Source organism: Zeugodacus cucurbitae, chromosome 4 (genome assembly GCF_028554725.1).
Source record: "Zeugodacus cucurbitae isolate PBARC_wt_2022May chromosome 4, idZeuCucr1.2, whole genome shotgun sequence".
Classification (NCBI taxonomy): domain Eukaryota; kingdom Metazoa; phylum Arthropoda; class Insecta; order Diptera; family Tephritidae; genus Zeugodacus; species Zeugodacus cucurbitae.
Window position 1 is genome coordinate 24,569,388 of NC_071669.1, and position 18,322 is coordinate 24,587,709.

General features: G+C 35.0%; 1 protein-coding gene across 8 annotated transcripts in view; it reads left to right on the forward strand.

The window, feature by feature from the left end:
• Nucleotides 1-18,322, forward strand: part of LOC105214792 (titin) — a 186,379-nt gene that overhangs the window by 28,306 nt on the left and 139,751 nt on the right. For 7 of the 8 annotated variants that reach the window (XM_054230426.1, XM_054230427.1, XM_054230428.1 and 4 more), the window contains exon 2: nucleotides 8,263-9,331. In XM_054230426.1, coding sequence (XP_054086401.1) covers nucleotides 9,202-9,331 — 130 coding nt within the window. In that variant the 5' untranslated portion in view covers nucleotides 8,263-9,201. The remainder of the gene's footprint in view (nucleotides 1-8,262; nucleotides 9,332-18,322) is intronic. The other variant, XM_054230424.1, reaches the window with a different exon arrangement.

Sequence of the window (18,322 nt, forward strand, 5' to 3'; positions counted from 1 at the left end):
AGAGCACGCTTTGCAGATTTTTCTCTGTTTAGTATTTGAATCCTTTGGTTTGTGCACTCTGCAATACGTATGTATAAACTTTTTGGAAAGAGTTTCCGAAAAACGTCGAGCTCGGAAGCACCATGAGGAAAGAAAATAATAACTTCAGCCGGTTTTTCTACGGGCATTATATACTTCGGTTCGAAAATGACGCCGGCGTCAAACTTTGTCCAGCTACATTTATTGCCTAATGGCTGATCCTCACTGTTCTCTAAAGAATTAAGATGATCGCCTAAAACTTGAACGTCATCGTCATCCAACTCCGATTCAGAAGAAGACTCATCACCTTACATATTTAGCGTTTGCTACAGGAACTTCCGCATCTTCGTCATCGTCATCTGATGGTTCATAGCTAGACTCAGAGGCACTAAAATCATCGGCCATATCGTCGTTATCCTCTTGTAAAAAATAATCAACAATTTCGTTCTCACCGAATTTTTTCCTTGTAGACATCTAATGGTATATATGGTACAAATAGATTATATGTCCCAATGTAGTTACAAATATAAAAAACTTACCTTTTTCAATCCAATTTGTTTTCAATTTCGAAGGAATTATCTTTATTCACACCTAAACCGTAATACAAGCGGAATATTACGAATAAAAACTGAACCAGATAGACGTTTCACATTGAAATACATCGCGTGACTCATGAAACTTCGCGAAATGTCTGTGCAAAATATTCGGTAACGGGAAATTGATGTCAATAATAACGGAATGCGGTTACTGATCATCAAAGAAGACTTCAAGGCTTTATTGGGTACATTTCGTTGGGTAATTGGATCAAAATTGAAAGTTATTCACATGTTTGATGTTTGCTGGGACATATTGTCCCAGTAGGGGCGAAAGGGTTAATGCAAGTAACTAGAAATTTAATGAAAAAGTGTCACTTGGAAATTTACAAAACCTACATATCAAACAAAAATAAATGCGAACAAGCACTAATTATTCGCTTGTCGTTCGTGTCTGCCACTTTGGCAGTTAATTTCTGTAGTCAACTACATTTGAGCTCATTTTGCACAAACTCGACATTCTTTTCCAGCTACCATGGCCTGACTGCGGCGGCTGCCATCACAGGTGTGTCCATTCAACAAATCCTCCACTCACTTAATGTCCGATTAAGTAACATTAGAGTCACCCTCATAACAGCACATTTCCTTTTGGCAGCGAACGCCTTTTCAAGCAAGTACTCGTACTTGTCGTACCCTCCCAAACTAAAGCTAGAAAATAGCAAAGGCACTTGGAGCAAATAGAAGAATTATAAATTAAGTATGCACCGACAAATGCCAAGCACACATACACAAACACAGACAGATTCTTTCGAATGTACTTGCATACCTACTTAGTTTACTGAGTTTCGCCGAAGGGAAGTTGTACAGTTGTGGGCGAGTTGGCTGCCCTGAAGTGGAGTGGTGCAGATTAAAGCGCCCAAAAGTCGACTTCATTAAGCGCAAACTGCTATGAAACAAGTAAATAATTTATAAGCTTGGTTGTGGCACACATGCGACCACAGCAACAACAAAATAGTAAAAAAAACAGCAAAACAACAACAACACGCTAGCCATAAGTTAACATGGCATGTTGTACCGTTACTCACAAGCAGAAAAGACAAAAATAAGTAGTGCTCAGGACATTGAGCAAATGCTGCCATGTTTGCCTCGCAAATGAACTATTGTAAATGACTGGCTAGTTGATGTTTTCACTCCTTCATATGCTCTTGCACGACGCGTCAAATGGCAATGGCATGAAGGCAAGAAAAGTTGGATTTTTTCGCAGTACTTTTCTTTTGATGTCTGGCCACCAGCTAAACTTTTGTCTGCCACGTACGTGTGTATGTTTTGCAGAAGTTCGTTTAATTTTTTCCGCAACGGAATTGATTGAGCTGTACCACACACACACTCATACTCAACACTCATATGCACAGTGCGACGTCCATTTGCCACTGCAGGAGTCCGGCATCCCACTCAGCTCACAGCCATAAGCGGGGATATGTGTGTGTAGACAAATACTCGTAAATTCCTAAAACGCTGCCGGGGCGTATGAGCGACATTGATGTGTGTTTATTTGCCCATGGACATGTGTCCGCGCGCTCTCCCTCCATCCACCAACATGGTCAGAAATTTTATTCTATTCATTCTTGACGCGCTGCTAGCTGAAGTTCCGTCACACAAAAACATATCTCAAACACACACGCACACAGCGAGAGATGTAGACACAGGCATTTCAGCTTCCTTGGAAAGTTTCATACTACCTTTTTCTTTACTACTTTGCCTTTGCCTATACCGCCTCTTTCCCGCTGACCGCCCTTAACATTCAATCAAACGAGTCAAGTCTAAGTTTGCCGTTTGCTTTCCACATTTCATTTTTGGTTGAGTATTCCCCTTACACATACATACGAACACACAAGTACACACAGCCGAAGACTTGTAAGTGGAGTTGCTTTGGCGCATTTTAAAGCTTTTTATGTCTGTAAAATTGAAGGGTAGTTATGTTGCTTAATATGAAGGGAATTTATTTTCAGTTGGTAAGCATGTGGAATAACGGCGTAGTAACTGCACGAAGATGATACGCAAGAATTGTAATAAAACACTGCACAGAATGAAGGATTACGGCGTCTCTTTTTTTCTCATTCTCGTGCAATTTTTTATTAAAAAAGCGAATGAAAGAATGACTAACTGAAAATATATCAAAGCAGAAAATTGATTGAGGATTATTTTGTTGGCTTACTACGAGTGCAGAAGACCCAAATAAATCCGGAGTAAAGCTTTTTAAGAGAAATTTCTTCATAAAAGCTGCAACGCTAAATTGATTTGATATTCATACACACACAAAAACACCAATGTGTTTGAGGTTTCTCCGTCGTGTTTAGGTATATTTTCATATGCAACTTTAATAAAGTATAAACAGCTTAGTCATGTGTGAGATAATTGCTTGCGAAATGAGGGAAGATTAGCTACTTAAGGTTTAGTGAAAAGGAAAAATTAAAAAAAATTTTGCAACTTCATTGAAGGAAGAAGCAGGCTTTATGTAGAGCTTTACTAAAACACTTTGTGTGTTTCACTTCTTTGGTAGGTTCTAAGAAGTACTTAAGCAAAAAACTTTAATAAGATGAAAAGTGGATTTCATATTCAGAGTTGCTTTAAAAAAATTAGAAAAAAAATTGTCAATCTATTAATAGTCCGAAGAGATTGAGTGCAAAAATTCTAAATATGTTAAAGTTAAATATATCATAATAATTTCGGTTTAAATTACATTTCTAGGCGTACATATATTCCATTCAAAATAATTTTTAATATAAAGCCAATGCTTTAATGGAATCTCTATGCCATAAACTCATATTTACGTTTCAGTTCATCAGAAACGTTATTATAGCCTTTTCGCACACTCAAATTAATTTAATACATTGAGGTTATTATTGAGAAGCCAGTTTTTGCGTTTCGCACAAACGGCTCTTCGATTAACGCTGTTCATAATGAGATGATAAGTTTTCTCAGTTAATCGATATTTTATCAATAGCTACTATCATAATTTCTAACAGCGACATCTACTATAGCCATAAACTCAAGCCAAACTTACAACGTGGATAATAACCTATAACCTCTATTCGATTAAAAATTACGAACACGCACGAAATTATCCCTGAGCTTTTTGAAAATAACTTATTTATTAGATTTATTTTAAAAGTAAATGAATACATGGAATATATGTATATTAATTTTATAACTTTGCTGACCGACGATCGTTTTCTATGGCGTTCTTGTCAGCTGTCAGGTTGTAGAATGCAAGTGGCTTTGACACATGGAAGAGTTGCCATTGATTACAAAATTAATGTAGAAAAGTGAGATTATTTTGTATGGTAAATCGATATAAATCAGCGCTTTAATCGAGTAAAGGCTGGTAAATTGATCAACTAACTCCTGTGCGAAAAAGTTCTTAAGGCTATAATTCGGAAATCGGCTGAGATTCCAAAATAATCTTATAAAATTAACGTTTAATTTCGATGATTTGCGTTGAGATAAAGCGAGGAAGACTGATAAACTTACAAAAAAAAGTCGAGGAAACTTACAAAAAAAAAGTCGAGAAAACTTACAAAAAGCTGCATTTGCTGAAATTCTAAAGATTAATGCGTCAAAAATACTACGGCATCTCATTTAAAGAAATTTAATTTGTCAATTTGAATAAAATATTTATTTTCAAATTATAAGCAACAATCCGTAATACCGTTCTCATAACATATCGTTACAGTGACATTTCGTATTCATTTCATGCCATTCCAATGACAGTTATTATTGCATAATTGGAATGGATTAGAACTGTTATCTGGGCAAGCATTGTAAAATCGGTGGCATTTCTCAAAATTATTTGAAAAACATATAAATAGATATTTACTTCTAAGTTATGGGAAATAACTCTTTTAACTTTAATATTAAACTTAAGAAATAATAAATAAAAAAAGCTTTGTTAAGTATTAATTAGCTTGAATTGTATTTTCCTTTTAAAAATAATTTAATATGTGTCATAAGAACAATAAGGCTTAAAACCCAACCAATTTATTATTCCCACAAACATGAATTATATACACAATTAAAACGCCAAACTTTTTGTTAGCACGTTTATGAGTTTTATATAAGCGCCATTAAATAGGCTTTACACATACATACAGACATAGAATTTTATTTATTAAGTAGCGCGTGAAGGAAAGGCTGCGCACTCACGTAAGATATAAGCCTACATACATACGAACATTACACAGCACAACAATACTGCGACTTGCCACATATACATAGCCTAATTGCGTGTAATGGTGCGTAAGATATAAATATCTCAAGAAAGAAGAGAAAGAGAATCAAAGCTCTATTGATTTTTTTGCTTTTTCTCGTAAAATTGCGGGTAAATGGATTTGCGGCGAGTGTATGAGCGATATTTATCGGAGTTTTCTAACCACCGCTCCTGCTTTTCGTTTAATACACTCGTAGACACGGCATTACGTGCCCACACACATACACATATGTTAGTATAAGTAAGATTCGACAGCCACTTTGAAGCATCTTTGCCCACAAGCCGCACATTATTAATGCCCATTGACCCGGTCATCGCCAGTGGCAACCTAATCCAACTAAATAAAAATGCGAATTTCCAATCAGCCAACGCCGTCGTGCGTCGTCTTGAATGTGCTGCCCGCAGGTCAATGAGTGGGTATGCTATAAAGCGGATTCGGCTCTTCATATGTGAAGGCTTAAGCGCCTACTAATCTGCTACATGTGCGAGAGTGCTTATGTAGTAAAGTGTATTTATGTATGTATTTCAAATACGTATTGGGTTAAGATTTTGGATATTTGGCGAAATCAGTCTGCCTCTTGTAATATTTGAAATTTTTTATATTATTTTATGGCCAACATTTTGCTCACTTTATTGCTTTATCCAACTCTTCGCAGACATAAATTGAGTTATAATTGTTTAATCTACTCTACAGCGTTGTTTGCTGTCTTGACGGCACTTTGAATGACAATCATTTCCATTTCGTTCTGCAGCTGTCGACCTTTCTCATCTGCCTTCGCCATTTCTTATTAGAATTGCAGGGCTCCAGGCGCTGGGTAAGCAAATACAGCACAAATTTGATTTTTTGTGTATTTTGTTGTGGTCAACCCATACGTACGTTTTGTGTGGGCAGTTCAACTGCTTCTTGTTGTAGCAGTAAATTCGGTAAAAACCAATATTCACATGTGTTTGTTCTACACATAACTGTGTAATATTTTTTGTTTAATCCCTCATTTATTGCCTACAAACCAAAAAACATTTCAGTTCTTCGTATCTTCTCGACCATACGAAACGAATTTGTTTTGCCTAGCAGCAATCGGAGTTTATTTCTTTTCAGCATTTTCCACATAAGCGCCATATTTGCATTTTTTCACTCACAAATATATTCGATTATATTTTGCTCGGATTCACAGAAAATTTTTGAAATATTTTTTTATGCTTTCTTTGCTCCGATAACATTATCTGCAAGGCATAATAATAAATGAATAAAACAACAAAAAAAATGTCACACAACAAATATGTTAACCATGGCTTAAGCAGTTATGTGTTCGTATGTCAAGCTGCTTAGTTGTATATAAATATTTCATAGTTATATTGTGGAATGCAAATATTGATTCTTCATAACAGCAACAACAAAAACAAGTTGTCTTGTTGTTGATTTCATTTGGTTTATCATTTGATTTGCTCTGCCAGCCTATCTGGCTCAATGAATCGAAGACAAGGCAATCAATAGCGTTAACTCAAACTTATATATACATTGAATATTATGTCCATATGGAATATTTTAGTTGGAATTAAATTTAGGTTAAACTATTGATAAAGTTCAAGAGGAGGTTATAAGGTCCAAATAAGTATTTTTTGGAAAACAAACGCATATTTCGAAAATATTAAAATAAATAAAAGTTAAAATCTTTAAATTTATTTTTATTGCAGATTTTTAATAATAATTATTATTATTAAAATCACAGAATTTTTAGTCCTAAGAAACTATAAATCTTTTGATAGATTTAATCCGTGAACAATGCATATGAAATATAGTAATATTGGGGAATTTTTAATGCAAATCACTTTTAAATTAAAAAAAATCAAATTTGTTGTTGTACTAACAAAAAAAATGCTTTCTAAACAAATTTGTCATCATCTAAATTTTTTCATTTTTAATTTTCATAAAAAAACGAAAAATATACGCTTCACCACACATTGTTTATGGCAGTCAAAGCAGCCATGCGTTGGCTCTTCAAATTTCGTAATCATAAGTCAATTGCGCCTGAAAACATTGAACGAACGAATGCACAACATGCCATATATAATAATGTGCATAACTTTTGAATAATGTAAATAAGGACAAATCAGTGGAGTCACAACAATACGAGCACAGTTTGTGAAACAAATGCACACCAACACACATACACACAGGCAGAGATATGAGAAAAATAGAGCACTTTCGCACATTAAATGTGAATTTCTATATATTCCAGATACACTTTGTTATCTGCTGCTAGCAAGCGTCCTTCGAATGCGTGTATTCGCTTATTTATGTGAAAATATTTGATTATGTTCGTCTGAATTGATCATCAATTCTTTGCTGCTCCTTTGATTGTTGATTTATTTATTTGCGCATAACAATATGCCATACTGTATGCCTGTGAGTATATACATATCTGTGTGTATATACATATACATATGCATATATATCGTATGTGTGTCCATGCTCGCATATACATATATTCGCATATATCAAAATTGTCAGTCAATCGACAACTCTTCAACGAAAACGCAGAAATTCGTAGCATACTTCTGTGCGCAAATCATATCTATCAAGCTAAAATGGATATGGCAGCGGCAGGCAGCACATATCTATCTAACTACATTCATAGCAGCGCATAAATTCACAACAATTCGTAGTTTGATTGAATTGAAAGTTTCAGCTTCAGCGATTGTTTCGATTGAGTACGTTCTCATCTTTGCATGTGAATGCTGCCGTATAGCAGTGGCAGCGTACAGGTAGTTTCAGAAATATTTCGGAAATATTAAATCAAGTTGGTATATTTGTTGAAAAGGTCAATCAATTTATATAATTAAGTATGGAAGTATAATTTGCTGACAATGCATTGTTAACTGATTTAGGCTCAAACACAAGTTCTTAATCTCTTTAATCATTAGAGTGTATGTTTTATGCTTTAAATATTCAATATATATATATAATTATATTTGACTTTTTCTTGACTTGTGTTTATACGCCACATGGTGAACTTCATTGTAGAGATATGTCATAGGACCTAACCTAACTTATCATGTCTACTTCGTACACCGACTAAGGTCAAAAGGTCAACACAATTTATTTGTGGTATCTATGTTTCTCTGTTTAAAATGTTAGATTTTCAATCTGGTCCCAAAAATTGTACAAAATAAAGAATTGTTGTTCTTATTTTATAAATTAAAGGGTCCAAAAAAGTTTGTTGCTAAACAATTATGAGGATATTTGAAGTAAAACTCTTTGAATAATTAATTACTATTTTTTTTAATTCTATGACTTATTAGATCATAAATTAAAAAAAATTACCTACAATTCCATCGTGTTCGTTAATTTTACCTTTTATTACATAAAATTTTCAATTTCTCATAATAATTCTAAGAAATTCTGCAATTCACTATTAATAACTAAATTTCTATTTTTACTTTCAGGCTTAATCTAACACCAGGAAATATGAAAATGTAGCAATAACAACAAAAATCATAAAAAGTAAGAAAGTCATCCCATAAAGTGAGAATTAAAAAATTTAAGAATCAAAATCAAATAAATATTGAATATCATAAAATACGAAATTTTCAATATCATAGAAAAAATAAGTAAATTAAACTTCTTGAAGAGCGAATGCTGTGAATGGAAGAAAAGCGAAAGGGACCCATTCATATTACAAAAACACATATTACAAAAACATAGAAACACACATTTGCATAGACAAACACTTTACGCGATTTTGACTAATCGAGAACAAAAACCAAATCATTCAAAACTTCACAGAGCACAATCAAAAAGGTTCGGAAAAATAACGACATAAAAAACAACCAACTAAGGGACCAACGGACATACACACATTAACAGGAAAATTTATAAACAAAATACCAAAGAATACACCGTACGGAATTGGCAACAGAGGAACAGCGGAAACGACCCTGAAAGCGGAGAAGGAGCACCAAATTCTACGACCACAGTGACGACGACGACGACAAAGTCAATGACGAAGACGAAGGCGAATGTGTAAACATATAAGAAAATCTTTGCATAAAACAAGCAATGTCAATGCGAGTACTTAAAACCACAAAAACAATTGTTACAACAAAAGTGGAAGGTGAGCGCGCGCATAAGCAAGCGGAGAAATAAAAGAAAATAATTTGTGAAAATTTTGCTTAAAACAGTTTCATAGCTTATCGTATATCAAAAAATAAAAAATAAAAATAAAAGCAACAACAATCTTTGTTGCTATAAGGTAGCTCATACTCAAAGCTATCGAAATTCAACATTATCAAAATATTTTAATAAAACCAAACTAGTCGTTTAAAACAACAACAAAATTTATCTGCATAATATAACAACAAGTTGACGCAACATTTGCCTGCAACATGTTGCTAGCCAGACGAAGAGTACCAACCGCGTCGGTGGTCCAACATGCGCATCACAACACAGTCATCGGCATGCTGTTGGCAGTGTTGCTGACATTGGCGTGCGCCACACCCGCGCAGGCAGCGATAGGTAAGTGATGGACATTTTTATTTATAAGGGATGTTTACAGAGGATTTAATTTTTTTATTGGTATCACTTCATGTGTTTGAAACAGACACATAATTCCTATACAGAAAGTATATATATTTCAACCAACTAAAGGAAAGGCATGAATAGTAAAAAGAGATATTACAACAGTCTCATCTTGCTACATATTCAAAATTAGTTTGACAACAGAATACAATTCATGACGTCATGAATGACAGAACATGAATTCCTTGTTTACAATTATGTCAGATTGACAGTTCGTTTCTTTTATGATATAGTCACAAACTGCCTTTCCCGCAGTTATGGTAGAAAAGGTTTGGGTGTTGGATAAAGATATGATTTGTTATATTTTGTTTAAAGGGCTTCTTGTTTGTCGTTTTTACAAAATACTTATTTTTAAGAAGCATAACATATTCTTAAGGGTAGTTTTGTTGATAGTTTTTATAACTAAAGTTGGAGCCAAGCATGCTGTCAATGGTGTCCGCTTGGGTCAAAGTATTGGTGATGCTTACAATATAGCAAATTTTGTACACGATCGAGTTGCACTTGACTGTATCGGTCTTCAAAGTACTCTAAATACGTTAAAGATCCCAAGTATTGAGTTCAACTGGTTCGTCTTGTGCTTAGTCGTTAATGAACGATACTCTCTCTCCTTTCCTCTCTCATAAATTCTGAAAGAGATTAATGTTTGTTGCATTGATGATGAAATTATTCGAGTACATTCGAATGTAGTGTTTATGTTCCAGCTCTCTGATTTGTATATGAAAGTAGATATTGAGAGAGATTCATATATCTTTCATCTTTAATAAAAAATAATATTGCAAATATTGCAAGAAAGAATTGTAAAGTATAAAAGAATTGTAAAGTAAAAGGAAAAACTCTGTTGACTCTGAATCTACTCAAGTGGAATTTGTATATTTTGCTTCGTATAAACACAACAAGTCTGCGCACTCTGCAACTACATTATTAATTATATATGAAAAAATTCGCTCAGCTCATGAGCTCAGCAACAAGTTTAAAAATTTCAAATTGCAAAGAATATGCAACGCGGTCACTGTCAACGTCTGTATGCTCCGCCTGGCATGCATTAGATCATAGACACATTTTCGCCCACATTTATGAATGTATTTATATGTTGTTGTATTGCATATATTTTAGAAATTATTAGGTCATAAAATTTCGCAGAATTCTGCATGAGTTTGGCGAGCCAAGCGAGTGCATAAATTGCCTAATAAAAATATAAATGCACACACGTGGCTAAAAATAAATATTAAACAATTAGAAATTAACAAGAGCTCTGTAAGAAGCATTTTGAAGCTAGCAACTGTATTGCAAATATAAATATGCATTTTGAGACAATTTCCTCGTCATTTTTCAAACGGTATTTCACTTTTTAAATATTTAGTATTTACTCTCGGCCAAATTTGTATTTACTTTCATGTACTTCTGTCAATTGGAACACATGTTTCTGACATTTTTTGGCATTAGAGCGCGGAGTGCGGTGTTGGTTTGTTTGGCAGCGCCGCCAACTTGCTACAGTTTAATGTTTTTTCTAGCTGAAATGCCAAGAGAAACAAACAAAGTAGATAAAGAATAACAATTAACACACACAGACGCATGTATGACTCCCCAGGAAAAAAAAAATCGAGTAAGCGTTAGAGAGAGTACACCAGTATTACACTCCATAGCGTGCAGTTGGGAATGTATTAGTCTCCAAAACATATCTCTAGATAAACTTTATAAATTAGACTTAAAAAATATCATTGGTATGTAATTATATTGATTTGTCGGAAATTAATTCATTGTTGAAAAGGGAAGAAATAAAAAAATAAAATATGTAATTTGAATTCAACATGACTAGTTCCATTCCTTGCCAAATAGGGTACAAAAGGGGACTAGTCTGTAACAACTTGAAAGCTATGAGTTTTTTTTTGTAGTCTTTTAGTTGGACTTTTTGTAGGGTTTGCTCGAGCCAAATCGTTTTTTTTTTTTTCAAATATAAAGATCAAAATTCTCATTTGTTACATGTTACTATGCGACTAGTCGTGGTCTCATCCAGAACTTGCCGCCGTTTTTGCAGGGTTGTATTTTCTATTGAGTATGTCTACATTTGATCACTCACAGCGCTGCGTATTTTGCTGCCCTCAATCGGATGATGCATTTCGCTAGCACCGTTGTCTTAAGCACATTGCCAATATTTGCAAAAAGTGAAAAGCGTGAAATGAGAATTGCTGGTGAAGAAAGGAAAAATGGACAAATTGCAAACGAGTGCGAGGAAAATAAAGTATGCGCTGGCTATAAATACACTGATTTGAAAGCTTTCCTCACTAATGCATTGCAAACGAAGCACAAAAAAAAAATAAATTTTCGTATGTTTGTCATAAATTGATTTGCGAATTTCACAGCTCTGAGTTGGCAATCTCACAGCCAACGATTATGTTTTATGACAGAAATGTGCCAAGCGTTTGGCGCCAACGAAAAGGCGAGTGCAAATTTTTATGGTCAATGGCAGCGGCGATTTGAAAGGAAAAGAGCACGTAATTTGCATTTATGGTTGTCGAATGATGATCAAAAATGCTATTAGCTTTTTAAAGCTTTGAAAGACGGTGACGAAAGCTCAGTAAATGCAAGTTTGCAGCACTTTATCTATATGTTATTTAATAGAATTTTAAATAAGCATAATTGTAGGCTTTAATATGTCTAAATTGAGAAAAAAAAGCAAAGAGCTTTTAAGCTTGACACATAAAAGGAAAATTCACTCACAAAGCTTTAAAAAATACAATGATCTTTCATAATTTATCGGTTTTATCACTAGTTCTGTGATTTATAATAAATTGCCTTTTTTCTATATTTTATGACTGTGGATCACTGCTTTATTCCTGAAAATAAAAGAAAATATATATCAATCATCAAACTTTCACGCGTTAATGTATATATGCATTACATATGCGTAAGCATAAGCACAAAAGAGGCTTACGCAAAATGTGTATCACCAAAAATCTCTCTTTTACGGAATATGCTTTGTAGACACCTTTAGAACGCATAAGTTTTCATCATTTTCATGTAAATATTAGCATGAAGGAATAACGAAAAATACATACAAACACACGCATACGCCCCAAAATAGTGGTAACTAAAGTGAAAAAGACTGAAAAAAACCAAATCTTCTTTTTCATAATAACCACTCTAGAAAAAAAGCCCGGCATTAGTGGCACACAAAAATAAAGCAAGAAAATTGCGAAAGGAAGTAGCTCAAAAAGTGTCCTTCAAGTTGGTAATTTCTGCCTTTTATTTTTGTAGTAAAGCGTTTTTTGTTTTTGCATCAAAAACTTTTTATTTCCTGCAACAAAGCCTTCCAGCTTGCCGCCTCACCGGCTGACGTGCAGTTTTTCTACACTTGTACAAGCAAGTGTTCAGCGGTTTTTTGCTTTTCTCGTTCATTAGCACTTTTACATGCCGCCCTTTATGCGACGCTTACATACGCACGCCACTGTACTTTGGCGCATGCAATTTTTTGCTGCTCAACACGGTATATTATTTGTTGTTGTTGCTTTGCGCTTGTTAGCCCTACTCTTTAATATTAGTTTTTTTTAATTCTCTTTTGCGTATTTGCTGTTGTTGTCTTAATTTGGCTTGTCTAACAACAGCCATAGTTGCCAGCGCCGCCCTGACGACAACACTAAGGCTTAGAAACAAAAAATCGTTGCAACGCTTTGCCAGCCTTCACTCTATCACTATATACTTTGAACATGCAGCTCGTCACTTACACGTTATTTTTTCTTTTTGTTTCGCTTTGAACTGAACTTCGTCAGCATTCGCAGTACTTTTTTCTATGAGGCAATACAATTTTTTTTTAATATAAAATGTGTATGTGTGTGTGTGTGTAGGTTTGCATAGTGCGGCTTTACTTTCGTTGTTCGCGCGCAGATTTTCCTTTGTTTTTCGCTTTATTTTGTGGTCAGTTTATTTTTCTGCGTTTTCACTCTGAGTCTGTCATTGTCAACAACAGCAGTAGCAGCAGCACAACAATAACAATAATAATATAGTGCAGCAAACAACAGCAACAACAACTATTATGTGCACTACAATGGTGTGAACAATTTTTGGTGCAACAACAACAAGAAGTGAGTATAAATAAAATATGTTTTAAGACCGCCTGCCATCCACTGCAGCAAAAAAGCAAAAAATATTACTCATACGCCATGGTTGACCACAGCTGTTCTTATGTGTACACAAAACACACAACAGGCACATCCATATATAGCTATTTATTTTACAGTAACGGCTATACGCTATTTACTGTGTTTCTCTCTGCGCTCCTCCCAGGATAGCGGAGAACTATTTTCACTATTTTTCCGCATTTTCTTGGTTGCCTTACATTTTCCTTCTCTGCCGCCGCCTGCACGTCCACTTTTTCGCGGTTTGGCAAGCGTGCTACTCAGCACGGCTTTAAGCGCAGATTACGGCATTGCACTTTGCCGGCTTTAATGTGCGGTCGGAGGTCGCAGCAGCGGAGGCGCGCGACGCCTGCAAGTAAATTAATTTGCAGACGAAATTCCACTCATTTGTTGCAGCGATGGCAGAAAAGACTACAACAACAACAGCAAGTACTTTTGGGCGCTGCAACCACCAACCCGGCAACTGCGCTCAGCTGGCTGCCGCATATTAAGTAAGCCCTTGTTGCGCGCTGCGGATTGAAGCGAAGATGTTGCTACATTTTCACGCCGCGACCCAAGCAAAAGCTTTTAACAAATTTGCGCGAAAGCGGCGCAATTGCTCAGCGAGTGCGAGAGCGTGAGCGTAAGCAAAGTATAAATGCACATATTTCAACAAAGTACACGCTTGTGCAACATCCAAGCAAATAGCGGAGAGTAAAGCGAGTTCCAAAATAAATAGCGAAAGTTTCTTTTATATTAAAGGCGCTATTAATTTGCACGTATTTGCTTGGAAAATGCAAAAGCAAACATTTAAACATTGCCAACATAAATGAGTAAATGAAATATTAAAGGAGCTGCTGTTGGTGTTGTTGCTGAAGACGGCAAATATGTTCCTTGGCTGAAAATTCCACACGGGAATATTGACTGGAGAATTATGAAAATATTTTTGGGGGTCACTATTGAAGTCGCCTAATTCGTCTTTCGAATTGTAATAAGTTTTAATAAATGAACAAATTAGAAGAAGTGCGGTACTAAGTTATTCCGACGGCGCTGGTTCGACATTCAATAAAAACGTGTATCAGAAATATGTCTGCCCCTCGCTTATCAGAGCTACATTTAGAGGGTACTACTTGAATAGCTACAGACAGTTATTTAACATTTCCTGAGATAAAATAAGATTATTGGAAGCACTACATGGGTATTTGATTGACGGATAACTATCGGTTCTACGTCCTTGTACCAAAGAAGCTAGAAAATTTGGTTGCGAAAAGGTTTCTAATTCATTGACTTTAAATGTAATCTAATTATATATATCATACGTTCTTACTTAGGATACATTCCTACAAATATTTGTGGACACAACGAAATCATGAACGCAACACATTTAATTTCACAAACAAATAAGATACATGACCTTCACCCCCCATTATTTCACTATCAGACTTGTGTGGGTGCCGGGTCACAGGGGTATCGCTGGGAACTGCAAAGCGTAAGAATCTTATTGGCAAGGCATACCGAGGAGTTTTCTGGCATCGCAATGGACTGGCACTTTTAACTGTCCAAGTCGGATCCATCACGAAACCTGTCGCGAAGGGCAGCCTTCTTAACCTATCCTAACCTAACTTTACCCGCCATCATTAAATATGCCATATGTATTAAGTAGGCATTGCTCAGCATTAATGCTCTCATGTGTGAATGCATGCCAATAGGATAAAGTCAATTCAAATAATATTATATTAATTACAACAAACCGTGCTTCAGGGACCATTCAAATAGTTCTGTAGCAGCGTCACCTCCTCAAAAACCTTATATGCCGTTGCATACACTCACACCCAAGTACATGTGCATAGGTATTTTAACACTTGAAAATTTAACGCCTCATAACAAATTCATCATAATTAATGCGCAAAATCGTCATCCATTTTAATTGTGGCTACATTATGGAGCGTACCTACTACACCTATATTGTTGTTGTTGCCAACAATTTTCGCCCTTCATTAGTTAGCTTTTTAGTTGAACAAATTCGTGAATTTGTCTCAACTCATAAATGGCTGGGCATACATAAATTATGCATTAATTTTAAATGGTTAGACAATTTTTGCGGCCAAAAAGCGTACGTGAGCGTACAACGCTTCATTTAATACATTTTGACGCTGTGTAGCAAGCAACCGTACACTTTCATAATTATATGATCTGTTATCGTATTTTTGTTGGTTGATGGGTCAGTTTGATTTTTAATTTGCTATGGTGTGAATTTTACTGGAACATTTGACTTTAATTGCAGGCGATAAATATCGATGGTGGTGTGGTTTACAAAATGGAGACATATAAATATACGTGGATATATACATACAACCGTCCAGCTTTCAGCGCTCTTTCCTAGTGGCAGGGCTGTTCTCATCTATATTAGTTTAATTAAAATAGGTTTGAAATAGACTGTGTTAGGACTAGGAGATTTTAGACCACTTTTTTGAGTCAGTTTATATTTCTGTTTATTTTCCTTGTTTCAATAGAACATTTCTTTTAGTCAACCCATCAACAGCTTCAATAGGCAACACTTGAAATCAACTGCTTTCAGTGAAGTTTATTTGGGACCACTGACTTGAACCATATTATATTTGGCGTTTCAGTTTTTTAATCCCAAAAGATAATGATGTGATGAAATCGTCAGTAGAGACTATCGCAGAGCGTTTCTCTAGATCAGACCGTGAGAGAAGATTTTAATGTTATTAATGTTAATAGGAAAAAACATATATATATATTTGATTTTACTTTGAAAACCTGTAGCGTACTAGTTCTAGTCCCCAACTCATTAGAAAGTAACCACTGTACAAACATAGAACCCACTTTATCTCACATACTCCTCCACGACATAACCCGCCATTTTATAACTCTGCATATTCACACCATAGATCATATCCTGTCAAGCGTGTTTAGCGCATTATTTACAATTTATTCATTGTTTGCTAAATGTTTTCCACTTTATGTCATCTCTTTTCGTGCTCCTCTCTACTCTTGCTGCTTGTTTTATTGTTGTTGTGCTGTAAAACAGCTGCATTCCTGATGAGTTTGCGGTGGAGTTGTGAAATTTCATTTTGCGGTCAACGTTAAATGTAAAACGCTTTCATTGTTGCAAATTTGGCCAATGATGCAAAATTAAATAGCAATGAATTTTAATTATTGGTTTTATAATGAATGTAAATTTTAATGAGACCTGAAAATTACGCTCAGCCAACGGACGTAATTATGCTGCATAGAAAATAAATTATGGGTGAGCGCAAATATGAGTGTAGTTTATGTGAGGATGATATGAATATATATTAGATTTGAGGTATGGGAATTGAGGGCATTTAAAGCATTTATTCATACCTATATATAGTCTATTTTACGTTAAATATTGTAGTTAAATAATAAAGGATTTTTAATATTGGTTTTATTATTAAAAAAATTCAAAAATGATAAAATATCAGTTAAAATTGTTGTTGTATCATTAATAATAATTCAAAATGCTCATTTCTATATACAAGTAAATGCAATCGGGTGGCATCCTTTTAAATTAAAGTAATATTATTTACTTAAGATGAATTCAATTTCATTAAATGTGCTCTCTACTCCATCTGGTATATATTATTAGCTTCCAGAAAGTTTGTTTTACTATTTTAAATCAGCTAACGCCCACATGATTTTACTCATCTCCTTGAGCTCCACCTCAGCAGAGTTATTATAATTTAAATTCCTATAAAAGCCCACTTAATATTCATAGTATAAATATTTATCTGCCAATCTATCTAGAAATGGCTACTGGGGGGAAAAACATCATTAATCCTTTATTATTCTAAATTCTATGCTAAAAAGTCATTTCACTCAGTCAGCACTTTCGCAGAATACACGCACTATAATTATCAAGCGCAAATAGCAAAAAAAACTATTTTTTAATGGATTCGATATGCAATATATTTGTACGCATCTGTAGTCGTATGATTTCACTACCATTTCTCTTGGCTTCTTGTCCACAAAGTAGCGCAAAATTCCCACGACGTCCACTATTAAATCACTGACCCTTGAAAAATGATCATAAAAATGAAAATAATAAAAGCGTGTAATAAAGTAAAAAATGATGTAGCAAGTCTCTCTGCTGTATTATGTAGTCACAGTAATAATGATTACAAAGTATGTAGACAACGCCAACGCCAATGATAACTCGGCGTTCCCAGCGGTGCGTGTGCAAAGGCGAAGCTAACCAGCAATTGCGTCCGTTGAAAAGTACAAGCAAAATGAAAGCGCGCCAAAGAAAGATAAATATCTGCAATGAAAAAGTCAGGCGCTTCATACTTATATACTGTATACTCATGTACTTATATACTTAAATACTTATATCTATACTTATATACTTAGATTCTTTTATATATCATGTTAGCATGCTTAACATTTACATTCCCAACAGCTTAGAACATAGATAGCCAAGCAATGAAAGTTAAAGCTGTATCTTCTCCTTTGGCCGGCCAACTAAGCACCTACAATAACAACACGAACAACAGCAATAGTTTTTAAGCTGGCTTTAGTGTTTAGGCCAGTTGACGGGAAATGTTGAACTTATTAAATCACAATGAACCAACAGCAAGTGCAAACAAACAAATGCACGCAAAGCCAACAACAAATCGACACAGTGCCACAACACACACACATACTCATAGATAGCCACCAAGTGGAGAAGTAACCGAACGAAATGCCAACACGCAATCTTCTGCTCAGCTCGGCGATGGAACTCGCGTTGAAGTGGCAGCAGCCGCTCGCTCTTGGCTGAAGAATTGCACCA